At 43.2% G+C, this 17,737-nt stretch overlaps 1 protein-coding gene across 1 annotated transcript in view; it reads left to right on the top strand.

The window, feature by feature from the left end:
* The window catches only part of LOC311148616 (receptor-type tyrosine-protein phosphatase zeta-like), a 115,947-nt gene extending 98,475 nt beyond the window's left edge, over window positions 1–17,472 (top strand). Inside the window, exons 19-30 of the mRNA XM_084185597.1 lie at window positions 235–369; window positions 525–659; window positions 888–1,051; window positions 3,451–3,586; window positions 3,836–3,982; window positions 4,498–4,591; window positions 5,052–5,128; window positions 5,290–5,418; window positions 5,520–5,672; window positions 7,847–7,989; window positions 16,181–16,316; window positions 16,426–17,472. Of these exons, the coding sequence (XP_084041723.1) occupies window positions 235–369; window positions 525–659; window positions 888–1,051; window positions 3,451–3,586; window positions 3,836–3,982; window positions 4,498–4,591; window positions 5,052–5,128; window positions 5,290–5,418; window positions 5,520–5,672; window positions 7,847–7,989; window positions 16,181–16,316; window positions 16,426–16,569 (1,593 nt within the window). The 3' untranslated portion in view covers window positions 16,570–17,472. The remainder of the gene's footprint in view (window positions 1–234; window positions 370–524; window positions 660–887; window positions 1,052–3,450; window positions 3,587–3,835; window positions 3,983–4,497; window positions 4,592–5,051; window positions 5,129–5,289; window positions 5,419–5,519; window positions 5,673–7,846; window positions 7,990–16,180; window positions 16,317–16,425) is intronic.
* The last annotated feature ends 265 nt before the right edge of the window (window positions 17,473–17,737 follow it).

Genomic DNA, 17,737 nt, shown 5'->3' with positions numbered 1-17,737 from the left:
TCTGTGCACAATAGTGGAAAAGGACCTGTAAGTAAGCATTTCACTGTTAGTCTACACCTGTTGTTTTACGAAGCAAGTGACAAATACAATTTGATTTGATTTGTTATGAGGGCAAATGTCTTGTTGATATATATATCTGTTGTTCACTCTTCATTTTTCTTTCCCTCCCTCCCTCCCTCCCTCCCTCCCTCCCTCCACCCCTCCCTCCCCTCCACCCCTCCCTCCCCTCCACAGGGTTTCAACACGTCCAAGGCCTACATTGCAGCCCAGGGCCCTCTCAAGTCCAGCACTGAGGCCTTCTGGAGGATGGTGTGGGAACAGAACGTGGGCGTCATCATCATGATTACCAACCTGGTGGAGAAGGGACGGGTGAGAAAGCAGGGCCATTATAACGGCTTATACATGCTATAAATGCTGAAGGATTGTAATGTTGTAATGCTTGAACATATTTAGTAATAGTTCATAAATAGTTTATTAATGCTTATTCGTGAAAGTATTCAAAAATGTTTGGTCGTGTATGTCAGAGGAAGTGCGACCAGTACTGGCCCCTGGAGAGCCAGGAAGAGTACGGTGGTTTCCTGGTGACGGTGAAGAGCAGTAAGGTTCTGGCCCACTACACCCAGAGAACCTTCACCATCAGGAACACCAAGGTCAAAAAGGTCGGAGGTCACACTATTTACATCACATTTACCTCCTAATAGTTTCACCTCTACTTCCTCACTGTATCATCTACTTCGGTTGCACCTCCCCTGCAAGTTAGTTGAAGCGCTGCCTCATTACTACTTCTGAACATTTCTTATGGAACTACGAATCCCAAGTGTCACATTGACAGCCATTTTGTGTCTGATCCTGCTTACCACTTCCTTTTTCCTCCCACCAACTCCCAGGTTTCTCTGAAGGGGCGGATTAACGAGCGGACCGTGACCCAGTACCACTACACTCAGTGGCCAGACATGGGCGTGCCGGAGTACACTCTGCCCGTGCTCACCTTTGTCCAGAAGTCCTCCAAAGCCAGGACAGATGACATGGGGCCTATCGTAGTGCACTGCAGGTAGGAGGCCATAGATATATAGTACCAGTCAAAAGTTTGGACATACCTACTCATTCCAGGGTTTTTCATTATTTTTACTATTTTCTACATTGTAGAATAATAGTGAAGACATCAAAACTATGAAATAACACATATGGAATCATGTAGTAACCAAAAAAGTGTTAAACAAATCAAAATATATTTTATATTTGAGATTCTTCAAAGTAGCCACTCTTTGCCTTGATGACAGCTTTGCACACTCTTAGCATTCTCCCAACCAGCTTCATGAGGTAGTCACTTGGAATGCATTTCAATTAACAGGTGTGCCTTGTTAAAAGTTAATTTGTGGAATTTCTTTCCTTCTTAATGTGTTTGAGCCAATTAGTTGTGTTGTGAAAAGGTAGGGGTGGTATACAGAAGATAGCCCTATTTGGTAAAAGACCAAGTCCTCTTCTCTTGAATACCCGGTGAGTTCCAGACATGTTTGTTCATACGTTGAATGGTTCCAGCGCTTTAAAAACCTAATCTACTCTTAAACTTGGAACAGCATCCACCACGACTGTGAACAGTGTAGACAATGAGAACTTTTTTACATTTCAGGTTGGATTTCTACCAGCACTCAACCTCAACATTGTCACTTTCAATAGAACATTTAGCAAAATGCCTGCACACTTGAACCCCTCCTGGGTGGACCTGGGTATCACCACAGACGGCTCCAACCATCCAGACAACAAGAACAAAAACCGATACATCAATATCCTAGCCTGTAAGTCCATATTATGGCAAGAACAGCTCAAATAAGCAAAGAGAAACGACAGTCCATCATTACTTTAAGACATGAAGGTCAGTCAGTCCGGAAAAGTTCAAGAACTTTGAAAGTTTCTTCAAGGCAGTCTCAAGAACCATCAAGCGCTATGATGAAACTCGCTTCCATTAGGACCACCACAGGAAAGGAAGATCCAGAGTTACCTCTGCTGCAGAGAATAAGTTCATTAGAGTCACCAGCCTCAGAAATTGCAGCCCAAATAAATGCTTCACAGAGTTCAAGTAACAGACACATCTCAACATCAACTGTTCAGAGGAGACTGCGTGAATCAGGCCTCATGGTCAAATTGCTGCAAAGAAACCACTACTAAAGGACACCAATAAGAAGAAGAGACTTGCTTGGGCCAAGAAATATGAGCAATGGACATTAGACCGGTGGAAATCTGTCCTTTGGTCTGATGAGTCCAAATGTGAGATTTTTGATTCCAACCGCCGTGTCTTTGTGAGACGCAGAGCAGGTGAACGGATGATCTCCGCATGTGTGGTTCCCACCATAAAGCATGGAGGAGGTGTGATGGTGTGGGAGTGCTTTGCTGGTGACACTGTCTGTGATTTATTTAGAATTCAAGGCACACTTAACCAGCATGGCTACCACAGCATTCTGCAGCGATACGCCATCCCATCTGGTTTGCGCATAGTGGGACTATCATTTGTTTTTCAACAGGACAATGACCCAACACACCTCCAGGCTGTGTAAGGCTATTTGACCAAGAAGGAGAGTGATGGAGTGCTGCATCAGATGACCTGGCCTCCACAATCCCCCGACCTCAACCCAATTGAGATGGTGTGGGATGAGTTGGACCGCAGAGTGAAGGAAAAGCAGCCAACAAGTGCTCAGCATATGTGGGAACTCCTTCAAGACTGTTGGAAAAGCATTCCAGGTTAAGCTGGTTGAGAGAATGCCAAGAGTGTGCAAAGTTGTCATCAAAGCAAACGGTGGGTACTTTGAAAAATCTAAAATATATTTTGATTTGTTTAACACTTTTTTGGTTACTACATGATTCCATATGTGTTATTTCATAGTTTTGATGGCTTCACTATTATTCTACAATGTAGAAAATTGTAAAAGTAAAGTAAAACCCTGGGTAGGTAGGTGTGTCCAAACCTTTGATTGGTACTGTAGAATGAACTTGTGTATATATATATATATATATATATGCATAGATATGTAGAATGTATAGAACAGCTTTAAAATCAATGCCATTTGTATCAACTGAAATTCCATTTAAATTCAGTCAATAAATGTTTTATCTTCTTCTATACATGAATGTTTCAATTCAGGAAGTAAATTTACATTCCGACCGGCATAGAAATATAATAACATGGACATGGTCCTCCATTATGTCACTTAGCAGCCACTTTACATTCACATTTACATTTACGTCATTTAGCAGACGCTCTTATCCAGAGCGACTTACAAATTGGTGCATTCACCTTATAGCCAGTGGGCTTTCACCTGGACAGCTGAGAAGTTCAACATGAAACATTATTTAATGGAGAACTAAAGTGGAATTTAAAATACCAGGATTCAGAATATATTGTGAACCTCTCTTGTGTGTGTGTGTGTGTGTGTGTGTGTGTGTGTGTGTTTCCAGTGCTGGCGTTGGCAGGACTGGTACCTACATAGTGTTGGATAGCATGCTGAAGCAGATCAAAGAAGAGGGCACGGTCAACATCATGGGCTTCCTCAAACACATCCGCACACAGAGGAACTACCTGGTACAGACAGAGGTGAGAGCTCAGTCCAGGTGGGCGGGGTTTGCACTTTTGGGACTGTTCTATTGGTGCCATTGTGCCAGGAAAGCTCCATCAAATGCAGCTAAAGTATTTTAAAGAATACTATTTGAACCCAGGTCTGATACCAACAAGAAAATAGTGGATCCACTACAGTAAGATTAGTTGTCCTGTCACCTTACCAGAACAGTATGAATGACAACACCCAACTAAGGCTTTCAATCCCTACTTTCCCTGTGCATTCAGGAGCAGTATGTGTTCATCCACGACGCCCTAGTCGAGGCTATCTTGGGCAAGGAAACGGAGGTTCCCTCCAGCCGCATTCACAGCTACGTCAATGACCTCCTGACCCCAGGGCCCTCCGGCAGGACGCGGCTAGAGAAACAGTTTAAGGTAAGGACACATGCTATTAACAAGTCATAGTGCTAGTATTGGCATTCACTGTAGATTTACAATGGTAAACCCGAGTGGCGCAGTGGTCTAAGGATCCTGTCGTAGCCGGCCGCGACCGGGAGACCCATGGGGTGGCGCACAATTGGCCCAGTGTCATCCAGGGTAGGGGAGGGAATGGCCGGGCAGGGATGTAGCTCAGTTGATAGAGCATGGCGTTTGCAACGCCAGGGTTGTGGGTTCGATTCCCACAGGGGGCCAGTATATAAAAATAATGTATGCACTAACTGTAAGTCGCTCTGGATAAGAGCGTCTGCTAAATGACAAAAATGTAAAAAAAATGTTAAATGTAAACATTCCATAAGAACTCCAGTAGGACATAAAGGGCAGACATACATTTGGAGAACAATAAGTCTATCGGTTGCCTTTCTTTGTCCTCTGAAAAGACCAGGTGCAACCGCTGGCACATTTTTAAACATTAACCGTTAATCTGCCCCTTGGTTCCAATATGATTACAGCTGATATCCTCGTCCAATGCCAAACAGTGCGACTACTCGGCAGCCCTGAAAGAGTGTAACAGAGAGAAGAACAGAAACTCCTCTTTAATACCCGGTGAGTTCCAGACAGGTTTGTTCATACGTTGAATGGTTCCAACACTTTAAAAACCTCCTCTTAAACTTGGAACACCATCCACCACGACTGTGAACAGTGTAGACAATGAGACCTTTTTTACATTTCAGGTTGGATTTCTATCAGCACTCAACCTCAACATTGTCACTTTCAATAGAACATTTAGCAAAATGCCTGCACACTTGAACCCCTCCTAACTAAAACTGTTATAAAAAAAATTAAAGCAAAAAAGTTATTTGAGAGCATGAACCTTGAGAGGCACATTTTGCTCTTGTTTGGTGTAAGGCAAATGTCTGACAAAATCATGTTATGTAGGTAAAGCAATGGTAATGGTTTAGTAATGCTAATCGGATAAAGCTAATAATTCTAATAGTAATATTCTACAAAATTACATTCTGTATACCTTAAGAGGAAGTTTAACAATGTGTGGCTTTGTCTCCAGTTGAAAGGTCGCGGGTGTGTCTGTCCACGGTGGCGGGAGAAACTACATCAGACTACATCAACGCCTCATACCTCACGGTAAGAACCCAACCCTTCTAGATAGAAAAGTCACAGTGACAGATACTAACTACATAGTTACACATTGTAACACATTTCCAGTAAATTTCACTTTTGGATTCCTGTCCAAATTGCCGATCGGATTCAGGTCTCAATGTTCTACCACCGGCTGTGTTTTCCAGGGGTACCGGCAAAGCACTGAGTTCATCGTGACCCAGAACCCGCTGGCCGGCACAGTGACAGACTTCTGGAGGATGATCTGGGATCACAATGCTCAGGTCATCGTCACACTGCCGGAAACACCAAGCTTGGTGGGTATCTATCTGTCCTCCTGGACTCAAAACTGCTGATGTATGCATGGCAGCCATTTTGTGCCTCAAACAGGAAGTCCTTACCACATCTGTGTTCTCAGGCAGAGGGGGAGGAGCCGTACGTGTACTGGCCCCACAAGGAGCAGCCAATCAGCTGTGAGGCGTTCACAGTGACCCTGCGGAGCGAGAACCACGTGTGTCTGGCCAACGAGGAGATGCTGGTGGTGCAGCACTACGTACTGGAGGCTACACAGGTGAGATCAGCTGAGGGAGCTCAGTAAAACCAGGGAGATCAGCTGAGGGAGATCAGTAAAACCAGGGGGATCAGCTGAAGGAGATCAGTAAAACCAGGGTGATCAGCTGAGGGAGATAAGTAAAACCAGGGATATCAGCTGAGGGAGATCAGTAAAACCAGGGAGATCAGTAAAACCAGGGATATCAGCCGAGGGAGATCAGTAAAACCAGGGAGATCAGCTGAGGGAGATCAGCTAAGACCAGGGAGATCAGCACAGACCAGGGACATCTGCTGAGGGAGATCTTTAAAACCAGGGAGATCAGCTGAGGGTGATCAGTAAAAACAGGGAGCTCAGCTCGATAAGTAAGATTAGTCACACTAGCATGATCAGCTACATAGAACAGACTAACTACATTGGAGAGAGAGGGAGATCAGCCACAGACTGTGGGACCAGCACAAAAAGATCAGCCTCAAAGAATAGACCAGTCGCTATGGACCAGTCACTATGGACCAGTCGCTAGTGCTCTTCAAATGTTATCACTGTGTCTATACCCAAACAACCATTAAACCACTGAATTGATACACAGAGGGAATATATAGCAACAAGGAAATGCTTATTCCATGGAGTTGTTCTGCTTATCTCTTCCTGGATATTAGCCCATGGTGAAACCAAATGGCCAGTGAAAAGAGTGGACATATTTTTTGCACAGTTTAGACTCGACCATCTGCACAACCAATCACTGGAACACTTTCAACACACACACACACACACACACACACAGAGACACACACACTTGCACTACATGACCAAAAGTATATGGACACCTGCTCGTCGAACATCTCATTCCAAAATCATGGGCATTAATATGGAGTTGGTCCCCACTTTGCTGCTATAACAGCCCCCACTCTTCTGGGAAGGCTTTCCACTAGATGTTGGAACATTGCTGCGTGGGCTTCAGCCACGAGCATTAGCGAGGTCGGGCACTGATGTTGGGCGATTAGGCCTGGCTCGCAGTCAGCGTACCAATTCATCCCAAAGGTGTTCGATGGAGTTAAGGTGAGGGCTCTGTGCAGGCCAGTCAAGTTCTTCCACACCGATCTCGACAAACCATTTCTGTATGGACCTCGCTTTGTGCACGGGGGCATTGTCATGCTGAAACAGGAAAGAGCCTTCCCCAAACTGTTGCCACAAAGTTGGAAGCACAGAATCGTCTAGAATATAATTGTATGTATGTATGTAAGATTTCCCTTCACTGGAACTAAGGGGCCTAGCCCGAACCATAAAAAACAGCCCCAGACCATTATTCCTCCTCCACCAAACTTTACAGCTGGCACTATGCATTCGGGCAGGTAGCGTTCTCCTGGCATCCGTCAAACCCAGATTTGTCCGTCGGACTGCCAGATGGTGAAGCGTGATTCATCACTCCAGAGAACGTGTTTCAACTGAGTACAATGGCGGCGAGCTTTACACCACTCCAGCTAGCGCTTGGCATTGCGCATTTTAGGCTGCTCGGCCATGGAAACCCATTTCATGAAGCTGCCGATGAACAGTTCTTGTGCTGACGTTGTTTCCAGAGGCAGTTTGGAACTTGGTAGTGAGTGTTGCAACCGAGGAAAGACGATTTTTACACGCTACGCGCTTCAGCACTCGGCGGTACCGTTCTGTGAGCTTGTGTGGCCTACCACTTCGCGGCTGAGCCGTTGTTGCTCCTAGACGTTTACACTTCACAATAACAGCACTTACAGTGGACCGGGACAGATCTAGAAGAAATTTGACGAACTGACTTGTTGGAAAGGTGGCATCCTATGACAATGCCACGTTGAAAGTCACTGAGCTCTTCAGTAATTCCTTTCTATTGCTAATGTTTGTCTATGGCGATTGCATGGCTGAGTGCTCGATTTTATACACCTGTCAGTAACGGGTGTGGCTGAAATAGCCGAACCCACTAATTTGAAGGGGTGTCCACACTTTTTTATATATAGTGTACACACACTCTCTCTCTCTCTCTCTCTCTCTCTCTCTCTCTCTCTCTCTCTCTCTCTCTCTCTCTCTCTCTCTCTCTCTCTCTCTCTCTCTCTCTCTCTCTCTCTCTCTCTCCTCTCTCTCTCTCTCTCTCTCTCTCTCTCTCTCTCTCTCTCTCTCTCTCTCTCTCTCTCTCTCTGATTGTGTGTTGTTGTCCCCCTCTGGGCCAGGATGACTATGTTCTGGAGGTGAGGCACTACCGGGCGCCGCGCTGGCCCAACCCAGACAGCCCCATCAGCAGCACCTTTGAGCTGCTCAGCCTGGTGAAGGAGGAGAGCTCCTCCAAGGAGGGCCCCACGGTGGTCCACGACCAGTAAGACCTCACTCTATTGATTCACTGATTTGATGATTGATTATGTATCTGTGAAATAAGGTTATGTCCACTCCAAACCTGGAACAAATGGAACAGTCCCAAAGGTGCAACCCCCCAAGCATCTGGCACTCAGGCATGTAATCTATCTTGAGCCATCTCAATACTCTTGAATCACTCTTTTTGCCTCTCTTCAAGATGATCCACTCTGAGACCTTAACCTAAGAGGGTAAGGTCCAAATTTGCAATACTCTTAATATTTATTGGAACTGAAACACTGCACTGATCCAGGCCTATTTAGACAATCCTGTCTTAAGCCTTTATTAACTGGCATACCAATGAAAAAATATCTGAAAAAGGATTTTATGTGTATTTATCCTCAGTATAGGCTATAAATGAAGAATTTGTTTGCATGACAAACTTTGATAGATAATGCATCACAAATATCTCAACCAGCCGGTTGAATTGCCCAATTAGAGTAAACACATTTTGTATTGGAATTTGGATAGACTTTTTAAATCGTCCCAAAAAAAAATTATACTTGAATTTACATTACGTCTGCTTCATTTACTCATAATGGAAGAAAGGCCTAGTTAAATGAGGACAGATATAAAATATTAATGAAATATTATACGTTTGTGCATCAAAATATGAATATGAGAATGCATGTAAATTAATGTGTTTACAGTTTATATTATTAGAATACCATTAAATTGACATGACATGAATTATATTGTAAAACATATTGAATATAACAAGCAGATAGTGAATAATGATATGGATTTGAAAGGAATATTTGTCACATAAACTGAAATTAGGCGAACTATTCTGATTTTAGCAACCAGGAAATGGTGGGGCTATTTTTGCATCTTTAAAGGAATGCTAGTCTCCGGAGTGGCGCAGTGGTCTAAGGCACTGCATCGCAGTGCTAGCTGTGCCACTAGAGATCCTGGTTCGAATCCAGACTCCGTCGTAGCTGGCCGTGACCAGGAGACCCATGCGGCGGTGCACAATTGGCCCAGCGTCGTCCAGGGTAGTGGAGGGAATGGCCGGCAGGGATGTAGCTCAGTTGGTAGAGCATGGCATTTGCAACGCCAGGGTTCGATTCCCACGGGGGGCCAGTATGAAAAAAATATATACAAAAAATAATGTATGCACTCACTAACTGTAAGTCGCTCTGGATAAGAGCGTCTGCTAAATGACTAAAATTTAAATGTCTATTAAGTCAAAACTAGCCCACGGGCCATATCCGGCCTGCCGGGCACTTCAATCCGGTCCGCGAGACATTTTTTAAAATGTATTCAATATTATTATATTTAAGTTACGATTGTTGGCGTAAACTCATTCCATGGTATACAAACAACCTCCAATAGATGGCGCTGTAGCCTGGCAGCGCGCTCTGTATTTGGGCCTACAGTCCGATTCACAATGCGCTCAGTCACCACTTCATTGCTTGACGACTTTTGACGTGGAAAATTAGTGCTGCGAAAATGAGAAAATCGACTCTCAATGTCGTGTGTTTAAAGAAGAATGGACAGCAAAATACTTTATTACTAATATTGGACATAAGGCTGATATGCCAAGAAAGTGTTGCCGTTTTTAAGGAATATAATCTCAATCATCATTTTTCAAGCAAGCATGCTAAAAGTGTGTTAAAGCTGGAAAATGTTGTCAAAGTGGTTGTAAAACTTGTCAACTTTATACGGGCAAGGGAGCTTAACCATTGTCAGTTCATGCAGCTTCTCAATGACACAGAGGCAGAGCACCAGGACTTGTTGTACCATTCAAATGTGCGCTGGCTAAATCTGGGAAAGGTATGTCGCCGTGTGTAGGAACTGAAAGGGGAGATAGGTATGTTCCTTGATGTGGTTGGTAAAGCTGACGACTTCTCCGACTTGAAAGACACAGACTGGCTGGGCGACTTTGCTTTCGGTGTGGACATATTGGGGCATCTGAACGATCTAAATGTGAAACTGCAGGGAAATTGTGTTTTTGTGCATGAACTGTATTCCAACGTGAAAGCATTCAAGGCCAAACTTATGTTGTTCTCCAGACAAATGAGCAGCCGGTCTCTCGCTCACTTTCCCGAAACTGGCCGCACTGAACGCGCCCACATCGCAGTGCTGCACTGAGACATACAGTAGCACTTTGATCGACCTGCATGCTGAGTTTTCCCGCCGCTTCTCAGACTGAAGATTGAGACTGAGCTGGAGCTTGTATCATGCCCCCTGTCTTTCGACAGTGAGAAAGCACCACCAGACACACAATTGGAGCTCATCGACATCCAATGTGACAGTGCTTTGAAGGAGAAGTACTCTGGATAAGAGCGTCTGCTAAATGATGTAAATTTAAATGTAAAGTACAAAACAGCAACAATAGACCAGTTCTTTGGCTCACTGAATGAAACAAAGTTTCCAAACATAAAAAAGCACGCCCAAAGGATGCTTGTTTTATTCTGGTCCACATACAGTGGGGAAACCACAGTTTAGTCAGCCACCAATTGTGCAAGTTCTCCCACTTAAAAAGATGAGAGAGGCCTTTAATTTTCATCATAGGTACACGTCAACTATGACAGACAAAATGAGAATTTTTTTTCCAGAAAATCACATTGTAGGATTTTTAATGAATTTATTTGCAAATTATGGTGGAAAATAAGTATTTGGTCAATAACAAAAGTTTCTCAATACTTTGTTATATACCCTTTGTTGGCAATGACACAGGTCAAACGTTTTCTGTAAGTCTTCACAAGGTTTTCACACACTGTTGCTGGTATTTTGGCCCATTCCTCCATGCAGATCTCCTCTAGAGCAGTGATGTTTTGGGGCTGTCGCTGGGCAACACAGACTTTCAACTCCCTCCAAAGACTTTCTATGGGGTTGAGATCTGGAGACTGGCTAGGCCACTCCAGGACCTTGAAATGCTTCTTACGAAGCCACTCCTTCGTTGCCCGGGCGGTGTGTTTGGGATCATTGTCATGCTGAAAGACCTAGCCACGTTTCATCTTCAATGCCCTTGCTGATGGAAGGAGGTTTTCACTCAAAATCTCACAATACATGGCCCCATTCATTCTTTCCTTTACATGGATCAGTCGTCCTGGTCCCTTTGCAGAAAAACAGCCCCAAAGCATGATGTTTCCACCCCTATGCTTCACAGTAGGTATGGTGTTCTTTGGATGCAACTCAGCATTCTTTGTCCTCCAAACACGACGAGTTGAGTTTTTACCAAAAAGTTATATTTTGGTTTCATCTGACCATATGACATTCTCCCAATCCTCTTCTGGATCATCCAAATGCACTCTAGCAAACTTCAGACGGGCCTGGACATGTACTGGCTTAAGCAGGGGGACACGTCTTGCACTGCAGGATTTGAGTCCCTGGCGGCGTAGTGTGTTACTGATGGTAGGCTTTGTTACTTTGTTCCCAGCTCTCTGCAGGTCATTCACTAGGTCCCCCCGTGTGGTTCTGGGATTTTTGCTCACCGTTCTTGTGATCATTTTGACCCCACGGGGTGAGATCTTGCGTGGAGCCCCAGATCGAGGGAGATTATCAGTGGTCTTGTATGTCTTCCATTTCCTAATAATTGCTCCCACAGTTGATTTCTTCAAACCAAGCTGCTTACCTATTGCAGATTCAGTCTTCCCAGCCTGGTGCAGGTCTACAATTTTGTTTCTGGTGTCCTTTGACAGCTCTTTGGTCTTGGCCATAGTGGAGTTTGGAGTGTGACTGTTTGAGGTTGTGGACAGGTGTCTTTTATACTGATAACAAGTTCTAACAGGTGCCATTAATACAGGTAACGAGTGGAGGTCAGAGAAGCCTCTTAAAGAAGAAGTTACAGGTCTGTGAGAGCCAGAAATCTTGCTTGTTTGTAGGTGACCAAATACTTATTTTCCACCATAATTTGCAAATAAATTCATTAAAAATCCTACAATGTGATTTTCTGGATTTTTTTTCCTCAATTTGTCTGTCATAGTTGACGTGTACCTATGATGAAAATTACAGGCCTCTCTCATCTTTTTAAGTGGGAGAACTTGCACAATTGGTGGCTGACTAAATACTTTTTTCCCCACTGTATGTGTGTGAACAAACGTTCTCAGTCATGAATTACAACAAATCCGTCACAGGTCGAATTTAACAAATGACCACTTGTCAGCTGTCCTGAGAATCTCTACATCAAAGATTACACCAGACTTTAATGCCCTTGCCAAGAGAGGTGACCAGACCCATTGTTCACATTAAGAATCGAATAACCGTGACTGTGGTAGGCAAGGATTATGCTTTTTCAAGGTGATGGTTATGCAGTGAGAATTATCCAGCAATGCACTTGGATACAGGTAATAACTAATCAGTCAGATTTGGGCTGAGGTGATTGGATAACTGTAGATATGGCTCACAATGGAGATGAGAATTGTTCCTTAATATGCTTTCAAAAACAAACCATTCCAAATAAAACGGATGCTCTTACCATATGTTTCGCTCAAATTTACACATCTGCTGCTACATTTTGCAAATATATAATATTTATTTTTAAAGGTTTGTGACTGTATGTTTGATTTGTACTTTACAAGGTTAGAGATGCAGGATCTTTGTGTGTGTTTGACTGTGTCTGTGATGTTATAAATTATATCAATTTTGTGAAAACTTTGTTCACAAAAAACAAGGGTAGAGATGGTACAAGGGTAGAATTGTGCTGCAAGCATATGTACACCTACAATACACTAGTAGTTGTGTGTCAATGTGAAAATGAATAAAGGCCCTTCGCTTGGTTTTAAAAACTCCATGTGGCCCTTGAGCCAAAAGATTTGCCCACCCCTGCTCTAGTTTGTAATATTTTCCAAATATGTCTTGGAATTAGCCCGAAGGATCTAAAGCTGGTGTAGCCCTTGGCTAATATGACGAGATAAGGTAGGGTGTCACCCACTCTGCCCATAATGGGTGACAACACACTTTGGTGATGAAATTTCACTTCCTTATGTTATAAAATACATTTTACCAAGGCAAATATGATTATTCATGTTCTAAATCATTCAGTCTTTCTCTTAACATTATATCCAATAATCCTCCCAAGTGGTGCAGCGGTCTAAGGCACTGCACTGCTTGAGGCGTCACTACAGATCCGGGTTCGATCCCGGGCTGTGTCGCAGCCGGTCATGACCGGGAGACCCATGAGGCGACGCACAATTGGTCCAGCGTCGTCCGGGTTAGGAAAGAGTTTGGCCGGCTGGGATGTCCTTGTCCCATCGCGCTCTAGCGACTCCTGTGGCGGGCCGGGCGCATTCACAGTTGTACAGTGTTTCCTCCTACACATTTGTGCTGCTGGCTTCTGGGTTAAGCGAGCAGTGTGTCAAGAAGCAGCTTGGCGGGGTCGTGTTTCGGAGGACTCATGGCTCTCGACCTTCGCCTCTCCCGAGTCCATACGGAAATTGCAGCGATGGGACAAGACTGTAACCACCAATTGAATATCACGAAATTGGGGAGAAATAAAGTATAAAAGAAACGTTTTTTAAATGATATCCAAGAAGTCGGATATACAGTGAGGGAAAAAAGTATTTGATCCCCTGCTGATTTTGTACGTTTGCCCACTGACAAAGAAATGATCAGTCTATAATTTTAATGGTAGGTTTATTTGAACAGTGAGAGACAGAATAACAACAACAAAATCCAGAAAAACGCATGTCAAAAATGTTAGAAATTGATTTGCATTTTAATGAGGGAAATAAGTATTTGACCCCCTCTCAATCAGAAAGATTTCTGGCTCCCAGGTGTCTTTTATACAGGTAACGAGCTGACATTAGGAGCGCACTCTTAAAGGGAGTGCTCCTAATCTCAGCTTGTTACCTGTATAAAAGACACCTGTCCACAGAAGCAATCAATCAATCAGATTCCAAACTCTCCACTATGGCCAAGACCAAAGAGCTCTCCAAGGATGTCAGGGACAAGATTGTAGAACCTACACAAGGCTGGAATGGGCTACAAGACCATCGCCAAGCAGCTTGGTGAAAAGGTGACAACAGTTGGTGCGATTATTCGCAAATGGAAGAAACACAAAATAACTGTCAATCTCCCTCGGCCTGGGGCTCCATGCAAGATCTCACCTCGTGGAGTTGCAATGATCATGAGAACGGTGAGGAATCAGCCCAGAACTACACGGGAGGATCTTGTCAATGATCTCAAGGCAGCTGGGACCATAGTCACCAAGAAAACAATTGGTAACACACTACGCCGTGAAGGACTGAAATCCTGCAGCGCCCGCAAGGTCCCCCTGCTCAAGAAAGCACATATACAGTGCTATGAAAAAGTATTTGCCCCCTTTCTAATTTTCTCTACTTTTGCATATTTGTGATACTGAATGTTATCAGATCTTCACCCAAAACCTAGTATTAGATAAAGGGAACATAAGTGAACAAATAACACAACAATTACATATTTATTTCATAAACAAAGTTATGCAACACCAAATTCCCCTGTGTGAAAAAGTAATTGCCCCCTTACACTCAATAACTGGTTGTGCCACCTTTAGCTGCAATGACTCCAACCAAATGCTTCCTGTAGTTGTTGATCAGTCTCTCACGTCGCTGTGGAGGAATTTTGGCCCACTCTTCCATGCAGAACTGCTTTAACTCAGTGACGTGTGGGTTTTCAAGCATGAACTGCTCGTTTCAAGTCCTGCCACAACATCTCAATTGGGATTCGGTCTGGACTTTGACTAGGCCATTCCAAAACTTCCAATTTGTTGCTTTTTAGCAATTTTCATGTGGACTTGATTGTGTTTTTGATCATTGTCTTGCTGCATTACCCAGCTGCGCTTCAGCTTCAGCTCACAGACGGATGGTCTGACATTCTCCTGTAGAATTCTCTGATACAGAGCAGAATTCATGGTTCCTTCTATTAAGGCAAGTCGTCCAGGTCCTGAGGCAGCAAAGCATCCCCAAACCATCACACCACCACCATGCTTGACCTTTGGTATGATGTTCTTACTTTGGAATGCAGTGTTTGGTTTTCGCCAGGCATAATGGGACCCATCTCGTCCAAGAAGTTGACTCAAGTTTGCCAAAAAGCACCTGGATGATCATCAAGACTCTTGGAAGAACGTTCTATGGACAGATGATTCAAAAGTATAACTTTTTGGACGACATGGTTCCAGTAATGCCTGGTGAAAACCAAACTCTGCATTCCACATTAAGAACATCATACCAAAGGTCAAGCATGGTGGTGGTGTGATGGTTTGGGGATGTGAGCAAACCTGGTGGCCAACTACAAGAAACGTCTGACTTCTGTGATTAAGGGTTTTGCCACCAAGTACTAAGTCATGTTTTGCAGAGGGGTCAAATACTTATTTCCCTCATTAAAATGCAAATCAATTCATAACATTTTTGACATGCGTTTTTCTGGATTTCTTTGTTGTTATTCTGTCTCTCACTGTTCAAATAAACCTACCATTAAAATGATAGACTGATCATTTCTTTGTCAGTGGGCAAACGTACAAAATCAGCAGGGGATCAAATATTTTTTTCCCTCACTGTAAGCACCGAGCTCTGTTGACATAGCGGTGCAGGTTTCTCGTAACAACTTGAGGATTTTACATTTTGTGGTCCTCGTCTTCAAAGATGTTTCCGCGGGTCGCAAAAAGCTAAATTAGCATGAATTAAATGTAAAAGGCTTTGAAAATAAAAAGTTTGGCATATGCTCAGTGCTCCGTAAACATTTCACAGACACGCTTGTTCTTGTGAGAAATCTTCGAAAAAGAACAGGAATTTCGAATTAATAGGAAAAGCTATTACTAAAATATGAAAATACTACATGTCATGTCTCAAAATCGATATCCATCTTACCTCTATATTGTTTTATGTCCTGCGGATTCGAGAAAGATGACAAGTTCAACAGGAAAGTGAGCCTGTCAGGTAGCCAGTAGCCTTAATTCTTGCACAGAATCCAGCCTAGCTGATGCGATGCAATTTTCCTATAATATATATTTCTTTACCACTTTCTTTCTCTGTCCTCCATTGATTTAGTCACCTTAGCCTACAAGGGTAGAAACTCCAATAACTTTTGAATGGAGTATGATAGAGACATAAGGTTTGGACCATTGGTTTTATCTACACAACTAACATTATTTTCCAGATTAGTCAAAATAGATTTTAATTGGACACCCTAGATAAGGTTTACCACCACTTCACGGCGTGGGTCTGATTTTGCAGGGTTGGCGGTGTTACTGCGGGAACCTTCTGTGCCCTGTCTACTCTGGTGCGCCAACTAGAGGCAGAGAGCTCTGTGGACGTGTACCAGGTGGCCAAGATGTTCAACCTCATGAGGCCCAGAACCTTCACTGATGTTGTAAGTCAATCTGAAGCACCGACTGTACCTGAGTGATGCACAGCGGCCATTTTGTGTCAAAGCATTCTCCCTTCAACAGCACAGTTTCTCTATTCCATTTCTCATTCAGGAGCAGTATCAGTTCCTGTACAAAGCCATGCTGAGTCTGGTGGGCACACAGGAGGACGAGAGGATGCTCCAGTCCTCAGACAACAACGGAACGGTCCCAGGTGGCACCGCCAGCACGGCAGAGAGCCTTGAGTCCCTGGTGTAACCATTTACATTATAGTAATTTAGCTTACAGGAACAATTAGGGTTAAGTGCCTTGCTTAAGGGCACATCGACAGATTTTGTTACCTAGTCGAACCAGAGACCTTTCAGTTACTGGCCCAACGCTCTTAACCGCTAGGCTACCTGCCGCCCTATGGCAACAGGGCCCCTAACTTGTCAGTATGGATTCTTGCCTGACTCACAATTTTCTGTTTTTAAAAACAGCAGCTTTGCCCGTTTACCCTCTCTTCTGTTGTCCGTCTTTGAATGGCAGTTTCCAGACCGCTGGACATGATACCCCACGACCATGTAATGTGTGCCTTTGTATATTCATCTTGTAGCCTGCTTGTAACGGCTTTCATACAATTGTAGTCAAATTCTTCGATGTTTTGTTGATACTGCTGTCTTGAGATATTTGCTAAACTAACTGTTTCCCTAAACTTTCGTATTTATTGTCAGTAAGCAACAAAAAAAAAAGGAAAATTGAACTTTCTACGTTAAACATTTTGTTAGCCTATTTTTTGTTGAGTCAATGCATTGAGCAACTCATTCTTCCGTCTAGACAATGTTTATGCTATTTTGTTTGTAGCAACAGTGAGCTTTTGAAGTTGAAAATGCATAATGGTATGGAATAATACATCTAATATGTAAATAATATTATAGCAACCAAGTCAATGGACCAAATTTCTATTTATACTTTTAGATTTTTATATTTTACTACAATTTTCTTTGTGTGGCTGCATTCTAATAATAACTTAGTCAAAGCATTTTTTTATGTTTTAATATTACAGTGTTCTGTATTTTGTAACGGACTAAATATGAAGCATGGGGTACTGCCACTTTTTAGCTGTACATTAAACATTGCTGGATGATTAGACATAGGATTAAACAAGTGAAAGAAAACCAAGGAATGGGTTTTTGGAGTGGTCTGTCCATTTTTTGAACTACAATGAAGATCTTGTAGAAGAAAAAAGGGAAGCGCTGCTAGAGTACACAATAGTAGGTATTTGTAGATAGAAGGTGCTCTTTGGTAAAAAGGGTAAATTGGTCAACAAAAAGAAAGGAGGACCAAGGCACTCTTCATATAATTAAAATGCCTTTATTTGTATGGCATGTCCAATGGAACAAATCTTTTTTAAATTTTTTTTACTCTGACGCGTTTCGGCTGCATG

This window comes from Coregonus lavaretus (genome assembly GCF_964263955.1).
Source record: "Coregonus lavaretus genome assembly, chromosome: 21".
Classification (NCBI taxonomy): Eukaryota; Metazoa; Chordata; class Actinopteri; order Salmoniformes; family Salmonidae; genus Coregonus; species Coregonus lavaretus.
The sequence above is the reverse complement of the archived record's forward strand: the minus strand, read 5'-3'. Positions and strand labels throughout refer to the sequence as shown.